The 19,620-nt window shown below is 39.5% G+C and overlaps 1 protein-coding gene, 1 long non-coding RNA gene and 1 pseudogene across 5 annotated transcripts; 2 read left to right on the forward strand and 1 right to left on the reverse strand.

Annotated features, from left to right (window-relative positions):
• Nucleotides 1-5,758: 5,758 nt before the first annotated feature.
• Nucleotides 5,759-8,175, forward strand: LOC147338080 (selenoprotein H-like; annotated as a pseudogene). The gene is made up of 5 exons (XR_015125016.1): nt 5,759-5,789; nt 6,128-6,236; nt 6,805-6,947; nt 7,505-7,671; nt 7,870-8,175. The product of XR_015125016.1 is annotated as a selenoprotein H-like (transcript).
• A 4,789-nt stretch (nt 8,176-12,964) lies between these two features.
• On the reverse strand, nt 12,965-14,660 carry LOC147338081 (uncharacterized). Of its 2 annotated transcripts, XR_015131900.1 has the most exons (4): nt 14,229-14,660; nt 13,905-13,952; nt 13,571-13,666; nt 12,965-13,122 (listed from the first exon to the last, which is right to left on the reverse strand). It is a non-coding gene; the product is annotated as an uncharacterized LOC147338081 (long non-coding RNA). The 2 variants fall into 2 exon arrangements; XR_015131898.1 differs by lacking the exon at nt 13,905-13,952.
• Nucleotides 14,661-15,182: 522 nt separating this feature from the next.
• Nucleotides 15,183-17,636, forward strand: LOC147338082 (selenoprotein H-like). Of its 2 annotated transcripts, none has more exons than XM_086315461.1 (5): nt 15,183-15,254; nt 16,387-16,513; nt 16,813-16,955; nt 17,042-17,158; nt 17,374-17,636. In XM_086315461.1, exons 1-4 carry the CDS (start codon nt 15,239-15,241, stop codon nt 17,143-17,145), a joined length of 390 nt encoding a protein of 129 aa, XP_086171587.1. In that variant the 5' UTR covers nt 15,183-15,238; the 3' UTR covers nt 17,146-17,158; nt 17,374-17,636. The 2 variants fall into 2 exon arrangements, with proteins under 2 accessions (XP_086171587.1, XP_086171596.1); XM_086315470.1 differs by lacking the exon at nt 15,183-15,254 and adding an exon at nt 15,273-15,397.
• The last annotated feature ends 1,984 nt before the right edge of the window (nt 17,637-19,620 follow it).

Genomic DNA, 19,620 nt, shown 5'->3' on the forward strand with positions numbered 1-19,620 from the left:
AGAGGATGAACCGAGACTCACACCCTGACGTCAAAGGAGGCCGGAAGGAAATGAAATGTATGGGGGAAGAATTTCAGAAGGATGGAGCCGATTAATTTCCTCCCACTGCGTGCTGGATATTTACCCTGCAAAAGAATTCAGTCGAATGGTTGAGAGTGCAGGGCTGCAGTCAACAGGAAAGCAAACCTATCACATCCATAATTGACAAACATCATTTGCAGTGCTGCTACACAGCAGTGCCAGCTTCTATTAACCAGCACGTGAAAACCTGAGCCTGCTGGACAGCAAAGCCTTCCTCCTGAACAGAAAAGCAAGACTGAATGAATAAATCATTTTAAGTGGAAACAACGAAAGAGAGAGAGGCTGCCTATGAGTTCACACACTGAACATCAATGTTCCTACTGCCTGTGGGAGTTTCACTAGACGAAGAGCTGCCAAGCAGGAGGGAGTCAACTGGGAAACCTCCCAAACAATTACTAAATATCAAAAAAGAAAGCTTTCGATGAATTTTGAATTAAATATGTCTTCTTTTAACTTTTGCAGTTCTTTGAACAGTTGTCCATGTATTCGGGTTCCTGAGTCAAGTACCCAGTTCCAAGCTTTGGGCTTTTTAAAATAATGTTTCCTGATTGTGTTTCTTTGCATTTGGTTCTTCCCTCTAATTCTGTTCTTGGTTTTAGTTCATATTGTATTCCTTGCTTGGCTTATTTTCCCCTATCTGGTCAAATCCCATCTCTGTGTTTCATCTTATATCACTTTGTCAAGTTTAACTGCCCTCTCATTATCCCTGATTTATTCCTGCTGTGTCTCCCACTTATTTAACCCTCACCTCATTACCATGTGTGTAAACTGTTTACATCTTCCTCTGGTCCTTTGTCGCATCCTCGAACACTGCTGTGTGTTTCCTTGGTCCATGTTTCCTGAAGTTATGTGCTCCCTATCTATGTTACTGTACAAATAATATATTATTAACATAAAACTATGTTTCTAGAATATGTTTATTGGGGCTAAAACAAACAAACTATGCTTGTTCAGTCTTTTTTCTAAATTCTGCCTATAACTGATGCCTGTGGTGTCTCACATGTAACTATTGGGGGTTTTACAGTTTCTTTGGCTTTGGGGTGAGTTTGCTGGGACGTCCACTGCTGGATGTTTTCCACTTGTGAATAATCTCTCTCACTGTTTTAAAATTGTTTGAAAATAGCATTAATGTGTCTTTCCCCTCCGTGATTTACCCCAGATTTCTATTGTTTTGTATTCCTGACTCCAGTGCTTCCTTCAATTTGTATGTTTGAGATTTTGAAAAAGCTCCTGCATCAAAGCGGTTTTTGAGTTCACATTTTCCCCTCTCCTCCATACTGGGTCGAAAAGCTGCTGCACAGCACATGATTTTACTTTAAAAAAAGAAACAAACAAAACAAAAATACTACATAAGGTATAAAATCCACACTTTACTATAAATTCTTTCCCTTATCAAGTTCTGGATCATGGGTGCAAGAGGAGGAGTGCACCGCAAACAGGCTGCCAGTCCCATTAACACCAACAGAGAGAATGCACGAACTCCAACACAGAAATTTGAACCCAAGACCTTTTTGTTGATAACCTATACTAGCTTCTTGTGGATGTAAAATGTAAAGCATTGATAATTTTTTGTTAGACCCTGACCCTAACCCTTCAGAACTTGAGCACGATTACCTCAGCCAAGGACGTAATAGTTCTGTCCTTAAAACACGACAGCTCCAAAAGTTTTGAACGAATTCTCATAAAATTTGTTGGGGTGTGGAATAGGGTCATGGAAAACATTCTATTAAAATTTGGTTTACATCCACCAAAGTTTTTAAAGACAACTTAATGAGTTAATGGTCAGAAATTGACAGAAAGCCTTATATTTTAGAAACTAAGGCTTCTGTATATAGCAGTTTATCAAAATATTTCTTACTGCCTTTTTATTGACAACATATATTCTAAATATCATGTTATTATGATTTTAAATAAAGTCAAACATTCATAAAATGTCTTTTATATTTAAAACTTTACTTGAAATTCTGCTGCCTTTGACTGTATTGGAAACATTCAGGTATTGCATACTGGTATATGGGTACTCCAAACGTCCAAATGTCATTTTATATTTGACCTCTGATCTCAGTTTTACATTTCGCATTTGTCGTTGTTTCAGGTTGACCCCAAAACGTGTTATATCTTTAAAGGGAGTATTACCTAGTTAGTTAGAAATATACTACACTATATTATTATAGAACAAGCTCAGGTTATTCGTGCCCAGTTATTTACAAATAAATATCTATTATCCATTATCGACTCCTACATAATGTTTGTGTAATCAAAGTAAACATCTCTCATGCTACTCTTGTCTGAGTTTCTTAGCTGAGGTCATAATTACACATTACCAGTATAGTTAAACGCACTCGAGTGTTACGGTAGCTAATCAGTAGGCTGCCCAACTATTATTAAGTATTATTTATTTTTGGAAAACAAACTTGTTTTCACTTTATGTATTTTTATGTATGTTGCTAAACATCAAAATAATTTTTTACTAAACAATGTAATGCATGCTACATATGTAGTATATCCACATAAAAAAAAGGCGGTTTCATAAATAAATTTAATAACAGTCACCGCAGGCACATTTTGGGACCAGGCCTTATGTTTGGCACCCCTGCTCTTAGTTTTCATTAAACTTGAAACAAAGAAACTACAGAGAATTTTTGTCACAGTAAAGCCCTGTGTGCAAAGATAGAACTGATAAGTCATTTTCGTTTCTGACTGACTGTATCGATTTGTTGAATATCTTAGGTTCATCAAAGTTGTACTGTCTGCGTTTTGCAGTATAAAGAGACAGACACAGATTAGTTAAGTGCCATAATAGAGCTTTGACAGCTGAAGAGGTTAGAAGTCAGAACAATAAGATGCAGCCATAAATAAGAATTGGATTCATGAATGAAACGTCAACCTTCTGGCACTGCTCCTCTGCTTGTGTGTGCATGCACAGAAATATCCATGAACATGCATGAGAATTTATGCGATGAGGCTTGCTGCCCTGTGCGTCCGGCCTTGCGTCACTTAGAAGCAAAAAGAGGAGAGCGGGGTGACGACAGGGCACATCTGTCTGAAGATCTGTCCACTCTTCTGAACATTTACGCAGACAGCTAAAAATATACTGCGACAGGCTGCATAGAGAGCCTGCTGGGAGCCAAAGAAGCACTCGAGATTTGATGCCTGCTTCTTTTTTTCCCTCTGCCTTTCTGATTCAGAAAGAGTGAAAGATGTCATCGTATGACAAAGACAACAAGAGTAAAACCCAAGAAGTGTGAGCCTTGAGTTTGTTGTAAGTAGGAGAACAAAAGCACAGTGATTAGATGAGCAGTTGTCGTGAGTCAACCCAATCACTCTGCCTCCCACTGGGAGCCTGTATAGCCCATTTTTTTTGGCACAGACGCAACTTGTGACGTCCTTTTGACAATTGCTTTATATGTGCCCAAAAATATGACTTCCAGAGCCACTGTGAGAGACACTGCTATTCCGGTAACACCATATTTGCTCCTGACTTTGGAGTAGGCAAACACATCCGTCTGGTGCTCTGCAGGGTTTTTCTCTCACTTTTCTTCTTGTTTGTTTTGGATGCCGTCTCTCAGCCATCCCGCACGAGTCCACATTTGGGAATCGTACAAAACTATTAGAGAATATGGGACACGAGCCCCTGGGACCCGCATTCATCTGTCTCCCTGTTTACAGAGGATAACAGGAAGCGCTTTCTCTGGAAGAGCCAGAAAAGCGGATTTAATAAAAAACTTTGCAGGTTTTAGCAGAACGGGATGACGCAAATACAAGTCCAAAAAGTTAATCAACTTGGGTCCCAACACTTTATCTACGGCTCAGACAGCTCAGTAGGCTGAGCCAGAGATCTGTAGCCATAGATTAGTTATTTAAATTTGTTCATTGCATGAAACAATTTAAAAGCTTTTATTTAATTAAAAAAAACAGCAAATCTGTTACATGTCTTAAGCCTCTTTGTCTTATCCACTGAGCAACTAGGCCTGCTGAGCCGCTCATTGCACATTGTATGGATCATTGTACATAAACAATGCTCTAATAACCAGCCAACTGTAGAAGATGTACTATTTGAACAAAGTCCAAAAAACATCACACAACTGAATTCAACCAGATTGCAGAAGATGTTTCACAGCTATCTCAGCTGACTTCCATTTTCTACACTGACATTATACTATTTATAGAGTGAATGATCATCATCATCATCATCATCTTAATTGTTAATTAGTCTATTACAGCTGATGTAAACCAACACTGACCATGGGCACCACAGATACTGTGCAGCAGTTCATTGCAGTTCTTTACAATAAATCCACCACAGTACGACAAGCTGACCTCTTTATCCCATACAAACTACCCAGGATTTTATAGTGACACTTGAATAACACAAAGTTAGTATATCTTTGTTTGTTTTGCAGAAATATCCAGTCTGTGATTGAAGTGATGACATCACACGCAAGCTTTAAATTTGCAGTTTATAAAGTATCACTGAACAGTTCTTACCTTTAAACCTAGCCTAACACTTGCACTCCTTCCCAAGTATAAATGCTACAGAGGAACCTTTAAGCATTTGTTTAAAAAAAAAAAAAAAATGTAAGCAGTAGGAAGTTCAGATATTGTCACGTGGCCGGGTGGCCGGTACCGAACAGGACTCAGGTGCAGAAACCCAGAGCGGAGACAGCAGATGATGCAACAATTTATTAGGTTTAAGTGCAAGAGAAAAACGTGGCAAAGACAAAAAAACAGCGAGACGTGGAGTCTTGGTGCGGCGTGGCCTGGGGAACGTGGCTATGGCGAGGGAATGAGGCCTGAGATGCGGAACGGAGCTGAGTGGGGAACAGTCACACTGAAGGAAGAGGATATAGGAGTTAGGTAGGTAGTGAAGGCAGCTCTGCAGTGGCCAGTTGTAAGAGCAGCAATTCTTACTTGCAGTTAGGGACCTGGAGTGTTGAGAGGGGGGTGATGAAGATCCAGGGGAGGCTGAGTGGCATGGAAAAGCTGGCCTGAGATCCGGGGCTTCAGATGGAGTGTGATGGCAGGAGGGCAGGCAGGTGAGGCACAGAGAGATTTCCAGAATGATTACTAGGTATCCTGAGTCCAGAGGTGGAGTGTGAGCCAAGGTGGATACAGCAACTGTAGCACAAGAGAGTCGTGTTAACAGGATGAATCACAGCAAGAACTTAACGTATACGGTCTGTTACCAACATGTGTTGATGACGAACTGGCAGTGAATGAACATCAACGTGTGGTTTAAATCCCTCTGGCTTGATTGCCTGCAATAGGCTCCAGGTGTGCGGGAGCTGGAGTTGGCCCTGCCCAGGGGCGGATCCCAGGTCAGTTCAGGAGCCTTATGGAAATTCCAGCCACCCACCGCAGACCATGACAGATATTTTCTGTTATGGTGGCAAAGTGAGGACCTGCTGATTTACAATATGAGAAGCTATTACAGAGTGAGTAGAGATAAACAAAATAACACAATGACAGGCAACACAAAAGGGCTCAGACATTTTAGTGCACGTTTGAGGTTTGGATAATAATAATAATATTTAACACAATTTAGTGGGCTACACACTGAACTTAGAGGGTAAAACAAAGTATCGACCCTGTTGCACTAGTATCGAGCCGATGCCAGTACCAGCACTGGTATCAATAAGATCAAAATTTAGGTCGATCCACCCACCTCTAGCTAAAAGCTTTTGTAACAGCGATGGCGCCGAAAGCAGGTAGGTGTGTGAATCCTAAATGCTACACTGCACCACTGAGATAAGTTTGTTTCCAGATCTTACACACACACACTGCACGCTGTCTTATACAGTCTATAGCTACAGCAGCTGTCCGGTTTGGATTGGAATTTATCTGCGGAGTTAAAATCAGCAGGAGAAAGTTGGTCAAATGTTTACATTATGCGCTTTTTTTTACGTATTCACATGAAATGTCTGAGCATTTAATAATGTAGCAGGTTAAGTTCACTCCCCTGCCTTATCCAGCATTACATTCTGCAACACAATGCAAGCCCCTTTGTGTTATGAAACCATCACGTAACAGCACGTGCGCTGTTCAGGTCGTCGAGGGAGGAAGCGCAAAGCAGAGGCAGAGGAGCAGCAAACACCAGCAGGGAAGAAGAAGGAGCGAGCAGAGGAGGAAGGCAAAAGAGTGGTCATTGAACACTGGTGAATACACTAATCACATGATTATAAGCGGTGTAGTAAATACCCAGATCAACCACTGCTGTTGTCCACTCACTACTTATTATATGGTTTTATTCATTTTTAGTTTTTCCTTCTGAAATTTCAGTTTAAAAAAATCAGATGCTGTTGATTAGGTCATATAATCGTAAGACATTAATATAAATCCATTTTACAATATAAAAAACATCCATCCATTCTCTTCTGCTTATCCTTGTCAGGGTCGTGAGGTGTGTGGGTGCTTGATTGAAAAAGATTACTTTTAACAATGACAAATGCAACTGAGTATTTCATCTACAAAGTGGTACTTAAACAGTAAATTGTCTGTTTAGATTCTACAACAGTATTCTATGTTATGCAATTATTTTACGACTAATTCATAAATAAAGTAAAATCAAGTATAATTCTTTACTATAAAGAAAGAAAGTATTCTCTCTTTTGCATTCAAAGTTGTCCTTGGGCTTAGTACTTCCTTAAATGTACTTTTCTAATAAAAGCATCTTATCCGCCTGCACAGATGGCTACCTTATAGTTTACCTGTTGTTTCCTGCAGTAAAAGCTGACGAGTGTATAGGCATAATGCTGAGAAGGTGAAATCTGCCCTCCTGGCTGCCTGTCCTGCACTGCCTGTGATCCTCAACCCTGAGAAACCCCGCAAGAAGAGCTTCGAAATCACTCTTATGGATGGAGACAAAGGTTAGGAAGATGAAAAGGAAAATTCAAGATTAATCCACCCCTTTTAGTGTTGCACAGGGAAAATATTAATGTTTATAGTGGCGATTGTGGCTCAATAGTTGGGAGTTCGCCTTGTAATCGGAAGGTTGCCAGTTCGAGCCCCGGCTTGGACAGTAATGGTCGTTGTGTCCTTGGGCAAGACACTTCACCCGTTGCCTACTGGTGGTGGTCAGAGGGCCCGGTGGCGCCAGTGTCCGGCAGCCTCGCCTCTGTCAGTGCGCCCCAGGGTGGCTGTGGCTACAATGTAGCTTGCCATCACCAGTGTGTGAATGGGTGGATGACTGGATGTGTAAAGCGCTTTGGGGTCCTTAGGGACTAGTAAAGCGCTATATAAATACAGGCCATTTACCATATAGTAGCTATATCGACTGTACAGGAATTGTTAAGCATGTGATTTGGTTTTTCACTCACTCTGTATTATCACAGGACTTGCTTTGGATTGCCATGTTCACATCAAAAATATTTCCTACTTGCAGTCTTCTAAATGACATTGTTCCTCTTTTCTCTGATTGCAAAAGAAACATGCCTGTGGACTGGAATAAAGAAGGGTCCGCCTGCTAGGCTGAAGTTTCCTCAGCCTGATGTAGTAGTTGCTGCTCTACAGGTGGCTCTGAAAGTTGAGCGGATGCCAAAGTTTGTCAAAGCTGTTGCACAGAAAACATCAGCTACAGATTAAGTAAGAGATGTACGTTCCCCATAATTTAATCTGGCTGTCAGTTGAAACAGGTTGTAGATATTTCTTCTTTTATAATTATTTTATTTTGAGGCAAACATCCATCCATATTATTTGTGGAAAATCTCAGGCTACGCTGAGCTGTTGATGATGCTTTGCCTGTGTTTATCGGAAAGAACTGACTATTCCTGTCCAATGTTTATGTTTTAGCCCAGCGTTCAGGAGATGTGACCAGTGGAAGCACAAAATGATGAGGAGTGACCAAGGAGATGTTCTCAGTCCCTCCTCTGATGAGTCAAGTGCCAACTGTTGTCATCTTCTGGACACATGAGGTCATCTGGTGGAGCATAATGATGCTAATGATGTTTTTATATGTGTTTTGGTAAATTAGAGATTTTCTTTGTTACTTTTTAGATTTTTTACTTACTCTAGCCAAACACTTAATTGTTTTGTGCAAGTTAATTTTGCTGTGTTCAACTGGATGACTTGATACAACAATAAATCATGTTTTTTTTTTCTGTCCATCCACTTTCTTTATTATGGTCACAGGGGGTCTGAAGCCCATCCCAGTTGTCCTTGGTAGAGGCAGGGTACACCCTTCACAGATCGCCAATCTATTGCAGGGCTAAAATGGAGATACAATCAACCATTCATATTCACATTTATGCCTACAGCCAATTTAGAATCGCCAGTTAGTCTAATTAACTTAACCCAATGAATGTTTTTGGACTTTGGGAGGCTGGAGACTGCTCAATTCAAACACTGGACATTCTTTCTGCAAAGCAACAATGGTAACCATTACTGTGTTGCACTTTTGACCTTTTCCTAAATGTAAATCAGCAGGACCAAGATAAACACAAAAAATATGTTTAATTTACTCAGGCAGGAACACACATAACCCTTTAAATCAGGTAACACACGTTCACTGCTTTAACTTTATATGCTTAAGTGTGTTGTCACCATACAAACACCATGTATTCCTGTTCATGTATAGGTAGGGTTGCCAACCGTCCCTTAAAATACGGAATCGTCCCGTATTTCGAAACAAAAGTACACGTCCCGTATTGAGCTAATAAGGGACGCACTTTGTCCCGTAATACAGTGAGAATCAAAAGTAGTCTATAAATGTTTATGGAATTAACGCTTTGTTTGAAAACATAATTCCCAGCCCCTCTCCTGCTTTGTGACCAATGAGCTGACAGCACACTTATGACAATTCGAGTATGACAATTCAGATTACCGCTCATCTCATTGGTCGAGGAAAGGTCGCTTGCGGAGAAAATACCGGAAGACAACAGATGACCACAACAAGAAGCATGGCCAACAGGGAAACAAACGCCGACTCTGCGGTGCAAGTCTCGGATGACAGTACACCTAAAGCGGGGCAAACACTGTGCGATTTTTTTCAGTCACGTTATTCAGCTCCTGCTCAAACTGCACGATTGACTCGCAGGGGTTAGAAGTTCGTATGTCACGATGTACTCTCACACTATACCGCCCGATGCTCTGATGGGACCTGAGTGCTCACACTGTGCCTCCATAACATGAAGGTTATAACAGAAAATCTGTCGCTCGCTCTCTCTGTCTTTCACTCACACAGACACACCACTACCATCAACTTTGCTAAATTGCTAATGAAAAACATGATCAGGCAGCTGTGATTGAGCAGCAGTGTAAATCCAACTATTTTCACGGTTGTTGTGGTCGTGATAATTTTGTGATGCCACATCGAAAAGGCTCGGATGAGCTTTCCAAAGTTCTACAAGTTGTGCCTCCATCGCTTGTGTCCAGATCACACGCTGCACAGCCGTGCTGCGCCGTCTTTTTCACCAACGTTTACGTTTGCGCGCGAGCAGTGTGAGCGGCTGTGGTGAGAACCTCACGAGCGATTGATGATCGGGAGCTGGTCGTGAGGTGTTAATCACTTCTCGTTACCCCACGTATACTACACGACGCACGATGAAGGCCAAAATCGGTCCGATCACTCAAAAATCGGCTCAAAATGGGCCAAAAATCGCACAGTGTGAGCCCAGCATTAGAGCAGCAATGTTTGTTCCCCTCAGAGAAAGGGAAGAATGGGAAAAGGAAAACACCTGGCTGGAAAACGTTAATATGGGCATGTGCAGTGAATATCAGCGCTATGTGGCCAGAAGTGTGATAATATAATTTATTTTGTGTAATAAACAACTGCAAGGATAGATGATTACAACAAATAGATCACTAATACATAAAAGTAATACATAGATGAATAATGATGATGAGTTATGATGCGTAATCATGGGAACAAGCGGGTTTACAAACAGGAGCAGCTGATTAGCATTAGAAAAGCTGAAATAATACCTCAACTGAAGCCAATTGTACTAAATGCACTAAATGTGCACTGTTACAAGAATATTTTTCTTTCTATTGTTTTCTATTATTTTAAGTTAAGCAGGACAGAGTGCTTTTAAAGAAAGATTTACTTATATTCTCAAAAGTTAAGCATGACAGGCTTCTGTTTAAGAAAGAGACCTGTTTTACTGTGTTAATGTTGTCATTTTGAGCTAAAAATAAATGGCTAAATGATCATTTGTTTCACATGTGTTCATATCACAAAGAATAGAATATGCATCTACTTAAATCAACTTCAAGTCAAATGGTTAAAAAAATAATTTCACACACAAAAAAAGAGCTAGAAAATTCACCACACTGGGAAGGGTGAAGACAACTGGGTCGCCCGGCCCTGGCCACGAGGTGTCCCTTATTTATTTTTCAGGGAGTTGGCAACCCTACACTGTAAACCCGAATAAGTTACCAGAACTCAAAAAAATTGAGGCAATCGATTGCCTCAATTTTTTTGAGTTGATCAACTCAAAAGTCAAATTTTTCCAGAACATAAAAGTTTGGATTACATGGTACTTGTATCTTTTGAGAACGGTCAACTCAAATATTTGCAGTTAATATGACTTAAAGTTTCAAGTTTACAAATTCAAAGAAATAAGTTCACAGAACTTATAAAAAATAAGTACACAACTACAACATTTTTATGTTAACAAAACTCAAATGTTTATTAGTTTGTGTTGTCATTATTTTAAGTACACGTTAGTCAAATATGTTGACTACTTGATACTTAAAAACATGTGACCCAAAACTTAAAATTTTTGAGGCAATTGATTGCCTCAATTACACTGAGTATCGGTAACTTAATATGCAAAAGTCATAAACATCTGCCATTGAACAGTATCTTGACTGCTCCCTTTTAGCACTATGTTGAAATTAAATACATTTAAAAAAAAAAAATTTAAATAAATTAAAAATAATTAACAAAAACATTTATAAATTAAAATAAGTAGACCAAAAATTGTTTAGTCAGGAAAACTGTCAGAGTAATGAAACATAATGCCAAATAATAATATCAAAATGTGCTTTTGGCTCTCTGGCTAATATCTGAATAAGACAACAAGGCAGCAATTTGAGTGAATTACAATGCTATTTGTTTTACATTAACCAGTATCAAACAGTGAAATTTAGGTCATCTTGCGCAGCCCACAATGTTTTGGAAATAGTATTACGAAAAACATTAAAACATACAAAACATTAGTGTTGCTTTGCATTATGTTAATGAGAACAAAGGCACGTTGTATAGTTTGGACCTATTGGCTGAACACCTGTAGAGTAATGCAATAATGTTTTGAGGCATTATTTAGATGAAAGGAGAGAACTTTGAACCAGTCTTTTATAATGCTTCACCCTGCATCCTTCTTTCAGATGAGTTCCTACATAACCAAGTCATTCTTGAGGGTCTGTAACCTGGGTGACAGTTTACCACTTTCTAGACCAAATAAAATCTTTTGAGTAAATTCTAAAGTGTTGGTCAGGCCTTTGGGGTAGCTGAGGTGAAGTGCATAGATCAGTCCAAACATTACCAGGAAGTAGAGCTGGGCGATATGAGATTTTTTCATATCACGATATGTTTTTTTCATTTCAGGCGATAACGATATCTATCACGATATAAGCCAAATAACTATATTTGTAAGATTTAAATGTGCCGTTGCTCACAAGTAAAATGTGAAATAATCAGCAGCTTGTTTTTAAATATTTATTTCCCATAATAAGTTCAACAGGGTAGATGTACTTAAGGAACATGAGACTTTTTCAGATAAATAAAGGCAAATATTGCAAACTACACAAAAGGCAGCCGCTAAAGCGTTTAAGTTTCAAAATAGAACAAATGAAACAGACTAAATTGTCAATTCCACTTAGAAACAAAATATTAATTCTAAAAATAAATCTTAGTTTGTTTTACAGAAGAACAGACAAAACTGACTAACTTTTGTCAATATCAAATAAACTGAGAACTAAAAGGAAATTCTCAATCTCTCCTTGTTGTATAGCTGAGCTTTTCAAACAGTTTTAACAGTTACTTTAGTCTGACAAAAGCCGAATGACGAATTAGCGCTTCCAGTCAGAGACTGAGGCTACGTCCACACGTACACGGGTATTTTTGAAAACTGAGATTTTCCGTTTTCGTTTTAAAAAATAATCCCGTCCACACATAAAGGCAGAAATGAAGGAAAACGCTGCTATGAACATGCCAAAGCAGCAGGTGGCGCTAGATTCCTAACCGTGCAGAAATGTTGGCCAATCAGAAGTCTAGAAGCCTCGGTGGGAAAAAGTAAACAAAGCTGGGGCATAGAAGCAGAACCGAGTCGTATGTGTGGAGGGACAGTAACTGTGTGTATATGTAAGCATTTAAACACTGCAGAGAGTAGAATTAACAGTATTGTAGAAATTCATTTCACCGAAACAATAACGTGGCGCACAGTGTGACGCATGCACCAGTTTATTGTATTTCCAGACTTGCTTTCGGCACAATTTACAGTGCACGCTACTCTGTTTTTTGTCAGACTTGAAATAGCCGAAATACCTTCAAACTACGGAACTTCTATGGCTCTTCCGTTCGACAATCTCTCCGGCATTGGAACCATCATCTGTTTTCTCTTCGGTCACGCTCGGTTGATTTTTCTAGTCGGCACACTCATTTCCTCCATTACGCGCTGGCTCCATTACCCGCTGGCTGCTTCCCAAACAAACACACGTGCGGCTTGGCACTTGTGCTGTACGTAACAAGTCACGCGACGTGACGCTGCGGCTGTGATTGGTTCGGCTCTGCACTACTGAATTTGGATCGGCTGACCTTTTTTTTTTTTTTTTTTAAGAGAACAAGAGCGGCGAGGTCTATCGCGATAGCTTAATTTCTCTATCGAGTAAAAGTTATATCGCGATACATATCGTTATCGTTCTATCGCCCAGCTCTACCAGGAAGGCTTCACCAAATCTGGGGAGACTGAACACGGCATCACTTTCAATGACGACAGAGATTTTCACAGGTTGGTAGTGAACTGGACTTGTTGTGTCATGGTCACTGATGACAGTGAAGAGGGCCACTTCAACACCATCAAGCTCCAACTCATCAGATTCGTCCTGAATTAATGAAAAAGAGATACTAATCACAATCTAAACCAAGAAATACAACAGACGACATATAATTTCTCATTTTACCAACTCCCACTGAGATCCAATACCTCTTTTACAAGGGAGACCTGAGTCTCACTGTAAGAGGTGAAAAACAGAAGATCCATGTTCTGCACACATAAATCAGCTAATTCACCAGAGAATCAAGTGGTGTGAGATAGACTGAAACTAAGCTAAAGGAAATACACAGGAAAATGTTTTACTAAACATCTTATCACTTTCAACAAAACACCAATTCAGTTCATTCGTAGTGAGGAGACAGAAAAGACCATACATGGAAACCATATGGGTAGACTAAACAAAGGTAAGTCCAAACAGTGCATCAAAATACATGTTTGTACTTTGATGCACTGTTTATATACACAGTAGTATCTGTTAGATACTTAAGGACACTCACAGTGCAGGTTCTGAAAAATCCAGAGACATCCTCACGCAGATAGACAGGAAGGGCGTGGAGAACGGTAGTGCGCTTGGTGTGGATATCATGGATTTCCTATTTCCAGATAAAAACAGAATTGTATATACTGGTGAGTTTACTGAACAACAACAAAAACAACAGTCAAATCAGAACATATGTCCACAAATAACCTGTTCACATCTTTAATACAGTCAGACAAATAGCAAACACAAAGTGGAGTAATAGCAAAATTCAAAAAGCTCATTTAAATCATTGAACCTGTCCAATGTTCCACTGGTTCAACCTATGAAAATGTGTAACAATCTATTATTACCTGTTCATTGTGAATTCTTAGAATTTCAGCCAGGGCATCTGCTGTCTGCTGTTAAAAATTTAGAGAGATTAAAATACTTTGTTTCATACTAGGCGACCGGGCGCCACCTCTAGAACAAGTAGTATCTAACTTTTTAAACAGCCTGCGACCCTCATTACAACAACTTAATGCTAGCTCTGCAAGCGCAAAGTTTCCTTCGGGGAGAGCAGCAAAGCACATAAAAAACACGGACCGACATTTCTGCTATTCTTTTCGACACGCACCCAAAATACAACTAAATATTCGTATTTTAACAATAAACTAATATCAACATTGAAAACTTACTGTAAGTCCAGTGATGCTAGTTGCTGCCGTTAGGTCCAACTTTCTCCAGTCGTCCGTGTTGCCTCTTTGGTGCTGTTCCCGCCCATATACCTTTACTTCTTCTGTGTTTCGTATTAATGCTCATTAGCGCCGCCTTCCGCTTCGGAGGGTGAATCAGAGATTAACTCGGAATAAAAATTGATTCCTGCAGCTGCTCAACACTTACGGAAAAAATTAAAAATATATATGTAGGACACATTGATAAAACAATGAATATTAAATGTCTGTGAAGGTTCTCAGTCATCCAGGTCATCGTAGTCAAAGGAACTTAAAGAAGTCCAGACGCTTTTCTTTGCAAGCTCCTTTGACAATGAATATTAAAATAAATACATTTTGTCTTTCACTAATGCATTTAAGACAATTTGATTTTACTTATTTGGTGAAACACTTTGAGATTTTATTGTATTTTAGCATGTGCTACATAAATTAAATTTATTATTAAATCCTACTTGAAACAACAAAAATAACAGGACTTTACCATTCTTATATGTCCTAACTTAACTGTGTTACGTTGTGCTTAAGTTATGATTTTAAGTGATGCTTACTTAATATAGAAATAGTTAAATTCAATCAAATATTATTAGTTTCATTTACTCAAAAAGAAGAACATGTTATACGAACTTGACATATTTAAGTTAACAGAACTTTTTAAAGACTTTGAGTATACACTACTTAATCTGTTTAATTACTTTGAACATTCGGGTTTACAGTGTATGTAAACCAAAAGATAATAAAAGAACACTTATGCTAATGCTGTATGTGTTTAACAAACGGTTTGCATTTTTACTTTAAATGCAGTTTTAGTTAAATTACAGTAATTATATTAACACATTAGAAATAATAACGATAGATCTCATTTTCATTCATGCTCAGAAAACTTCCTACTAATGGTTTCGCCCAGCCAAACTGAAACCCCCTTCCCAAATATATTGGTACAGTCGACATGCGCGCGCCAAAGTTTTGTAACAGCAATGGCGTCCAAAGCAGGTGGGTGTGTGTTATAGGAATGTAAACAATACCGTATTTTTTTTCTACAACAAAAGCTGTAACGGAGTTTGTCTGAGGAGGAAGACGGTTGTACCATTTTGATCCAGCGGTTATCATCTCCATGACTGTTTCAGCCTGTCTTTGTAGGTCATTTAGCTGAATGGCTACATGAACCGGAGCAAAGTAGTAACTGCGAAGATATTTACATTATTCACTTTCTAAACTCGTTAAATGTAGCAGGAGTCGGCGCGCTGACCTTTCTGACCATGTTTATTATGCAACGACTCATTAAATGGGTCATTATTATTACTATTCTGTTGGGTTATGAAACTTCTGAGCTTGCACGTGCCCGAGTCGTCCTCTACTCACTCTCCTCCCACCAAGGGCATGACAGGAGGAGTTGGAGCATTAGGCATTTATAAAACAGACTTCTTTACTTCATTTTATAAGGTTATACATTAAATATGACATGTAGCACAGCTGCATCCGAAATTATTTTGTACTCGAGTTCTGTGACAAACTGGCGATCACAGTGTAAACCCCATGTCGCCCTATTTAAGCTGGGAGTCTTACAGCCCAACTGCAATCCTGAACTGAATAAACAGAAGAAGATGGTGGATGGATGATTGCTTTATTTTTGGGCTTTTGTAAGACTCTACTAAGGCCAAAGACACCTCAGGCTAAATAAGTAGGTGGGTGGGCATAGGACCAGCATTCACCAGGAAGGGGCCTATGGTTTTATTTAACCATGGCAAGGGAAGCAACATGTGCCAGCTACTTGCAAAGGATCAAGTAAATCGATGAACTGCATGTATTTTTTCTTTTGGGAAACTGACTTCTTTTGCCTACATACTTCACTTGCACATTGTGCATCACTGGCCTTTTGATTGTGAATTTGAATTTCACTTTTTGACAAGCAGCCACTAAAGATACACCCTTGAGTCCTCAATTGTAGCTTCTTGTGCAGGCCACTGTCTCCTCTGTCTTATTGATGTTTTTAGAAATTTTCCATTCAGTATTGTGCGGCCTGATTGAATTCTGGGTCATGGACAAAAGGACAGAGGATAAATGAGATATGGAGGCACAAATTCAAGAAACAGCCAAACACAAAACTGCGCATGTGTGTTTGTAGGTCGTGGTGGGAAGAAGCGCAAAGCAGAAGTTCAAGCAGAGGAGGAGAAACCCTCAGTGGAGGAAAAGAAGGGCAGAGGAGAGGATGAAAGCAGCCAGGAAGGCCTCAGGGTGGTCATTGAACACTGGTAAAGAAAAAAAAATGTAATCACGTTATAATCAGTGGTGAAGGAAATGCTAATTGTGTTTATTTAAAGTGAGTAAATATAGCCCCCATTTTAAAATACTTAATTAAAAATAAAAATCAAAGTGTTTAAGTATCAGAAGTGAATGCATTGATTAGGTGGAAAAAAAAACAATAGTTCTCATGAAATCTGTTTATATTATTATTGAACCAGAACCAAAATAGATAACATCACAGTTCACTGTGTAACTCAACTCTTAAAATCTGCAAAAAGATGTAATCTTGATGTGTCACTTCTGGCAGTAAAAGCTGACGAGTGTACGGGCGTAATGCTGAGGAGGTGAAATCCGCCCTCCTGGCTGCCCACCCTGAACTGACTGTGGTCCTCAACCCTGGGAAACCTCGCAGGAACAGCTTCGAGATCACTCTGCTGGACGGAGGCAAAGGTAAACAGGATTTACTCAGCAATGTGGATCTTTCATTGTAAAAAAAAGAAATGATACAAATGACATTTTCTTCCTGATTCCTAAAGAAACATCTCTGTGGACTGGAATAAAGAAAGGCCCACCTCGTAAGCTGAAGTTTCCACAGCCTGATGTGGTAGTTTCTACTCTGCAAGAGGCTCTGAAGGCTTAGACACCAAGTGAAGGTTTGGCAAAGCGGTTTGACTGAATAATGAATGCATAAAAAAACAGAAAATAAGAAAATCCAGCTTTACTTCTTATTCACAGTAAACTGGTAACTCATGTAGCTTTGTAAATAGAATCAAGTCAAAATGCCTTATGAATTGCAATGCAGCTGTTCAGTGAACAACAGTTGTGTATAAGTGTCTTTTTAACAAAACTTTTCCCATGTTATTTGCAGCCCAACATTCAGATGCAGCCAGTGGAAGCAAAAATGATGAGAAGTGACCAAGGAGACGTTCTCAGTCCCTCCTCTGATGAGCCATGCTCTAACTGCTGCCATCTTCTGGGTGCATGGTGACACCTAGTGGAGCTTAGTCGAGCCAAAGCATTTCTCTGACACATTACTGCTGTTTACTGTTGTGTTTCACAAACGTTCAGTTGTGGTTTTATGTCTGTTTTGTTTTTGGGTTTTTTTGATAAATAAAATCTTTTTTGGGGTAATTGTGTGTATTTTGTTACAACTATCCAAACACTCAGCTGTTATTATGGAAAGGTTTTATTTTTATTCAGGAACCAAGTGTGGAGAAGAAAACTAGAGATACAATTTGTGTGTTGAAACACATTAATGCTCACATGCATTCAGAAAGTGTAGCAATGTTTTTGATTGACTCAATACTATAAAACCCCTATTAGCATTTATTATTTATTTATTTTTATTAACATATTGCAACTCTTGGCAAATAAAGTACATGTTACTAATTGATAGGATTAATAGTTTTAAACAGCTGGCAAAGCACCTTGTATCATATTTTAGAAGGTTGTGCAATTACATTCACCTAAGCAATGGCCTTAATTAGTAACTTGAGGGCTCTGATCTTAGTCTTGTGCAAAAAAGTCATCTTCCAAACGTGATCGCAAATATTTGCTAAAAACGGTTGCTGGTATTTAAAAAGTTTTAAATCACTCGTTGGCCTTAAGAAATGAGTATATCAGAAGAACAGCTGAGGTTAAGCAGTTTGGAGACAAAGTTAGAGAGGAAAGGAGATGGTTAGAACATGTGCAATGGGTACATTGGATAAAGTATGTTCAATGTGGAGTTTCCAAACAGGAGGAAAGAGGAAGACCACAGAGAAGGTAGTGAAGGAAGACACGCAGAGGGTTTGCGTGACAACGGGGATAGAGTGAGTTGGAGACGCGATCCGTTGTGGCGACCCCAAAAGGAAGCAGCCGAAAGAGGAAGATTTGTTAATCTGTCTGTAATCTATAATCTGTCAAATGTCTCTTGTGTGAATGATATCAAGCCATTTTGATCCCCCCAAAACATTCCTGTCACAAGGTAGAAGCTACAATGAATTTCGTGTCATATGCCAAGCTAATATAAACAAGTCGCGTTGTGAGGACGTCACACAATGACACCGAAAACGCGATCGTCTGCCAAGTGTTTGCGAAATGTTGCTTTGTTTTGTTTTTGCCTTAAATATAAACAAGGATAGCAGACACACAAAAAGGATTCAAAGTCTTCCGTTTTTGGCAGACGAACATTTTGTTTGAATAATTGCCAGGATGTGACGTTAGTGATGGGCAGATGAAGCCCCATGAAGCACTGAAGCTTGTCATCCAATTGGTTCACCCCAGCGCAAAGCTTCTTGAAGCTTCATTTGCTCTAGCAGGACACCTACTGGACGTAAAAATATTAGTTGGCATGAATTTGAAGAGTGTGGCCTTTTGCACACAGCCTGTAAATGTCAACAACAAAAGGAGTGTGTAAAACATGTATATTGTAGTGATGGCAGTATACTGTGTATATTTATAGTGGCAGTATGGGAAATGATTATTTGGAAATGCTTGAAATGGAAATGATCATTTACTGTGAGGTGAGGTGTGGTTGGGGTGTGGACAATAGTTGTGCTTTTGTAACGTTGAGGTATGGACAGCTACACACTGAGGCCTCAGTCCTGCCTGTTCACATTTTATTCAGTAAAAACTAAATTTTCACTGCTTTTATAACCTTTAGTGGGGAGAACATAGCTGGGATTTAATGATTTAACAAATCTTTTAACTCCTTTGTCCTCCACAATGCTAAATGGCTGTGAGTCCTCAATCACCATGGTAACCAGGTCTTCATCTATTTGAGATTGTTCTCCTGAGGAAAGACAATAAAGACAAAGCACAGATATAAATATCACACACGTAACTTATAACAGCTGTATAATATTGTTATATCATTTAGTAACATTACAGCATGAAAGGCAGCAGGCCCAGACAAGGTGTGTCCTAGGATGCTAAAGGCGTGTGCTGCTGAACTTGGGGAGCCGCTACAACGAGTCTTCAACCTCAGTCTGCGACTGGGGAGAGTGCCCGCCCTATGGAAGACATCCTGCATCGTCCCGGTCCCTAAAAGGAACCGGCCCAATGAGCTGAATGACTTCCGACCGGTGGCACTGACGTCACATCTTATGAAGACTCTAGAGCGGCTCTTCCTCAA

Source organism: Aulonocara sp. 'chitande type north' Nkhata Bay, linkage group LG2, assembly GCF_057382095.1.
Source record: "Aulonocara sp. 'chitande type north' Nkhata Bay isolate Kocher_YH1m ecotype deep benthic linkage group LG2, A_spYH_male_GT1.1, whole genome shotgun sequence".
NCBI classification, from domain to species: domain Eukaryota; kingdom Metazoa; phylum Chordata; class Actinopteri; order Cichliformes; family Cichlidae; genus Aulonocara; species Aulonocara sp. 'chitande type north' Nkhata Bay.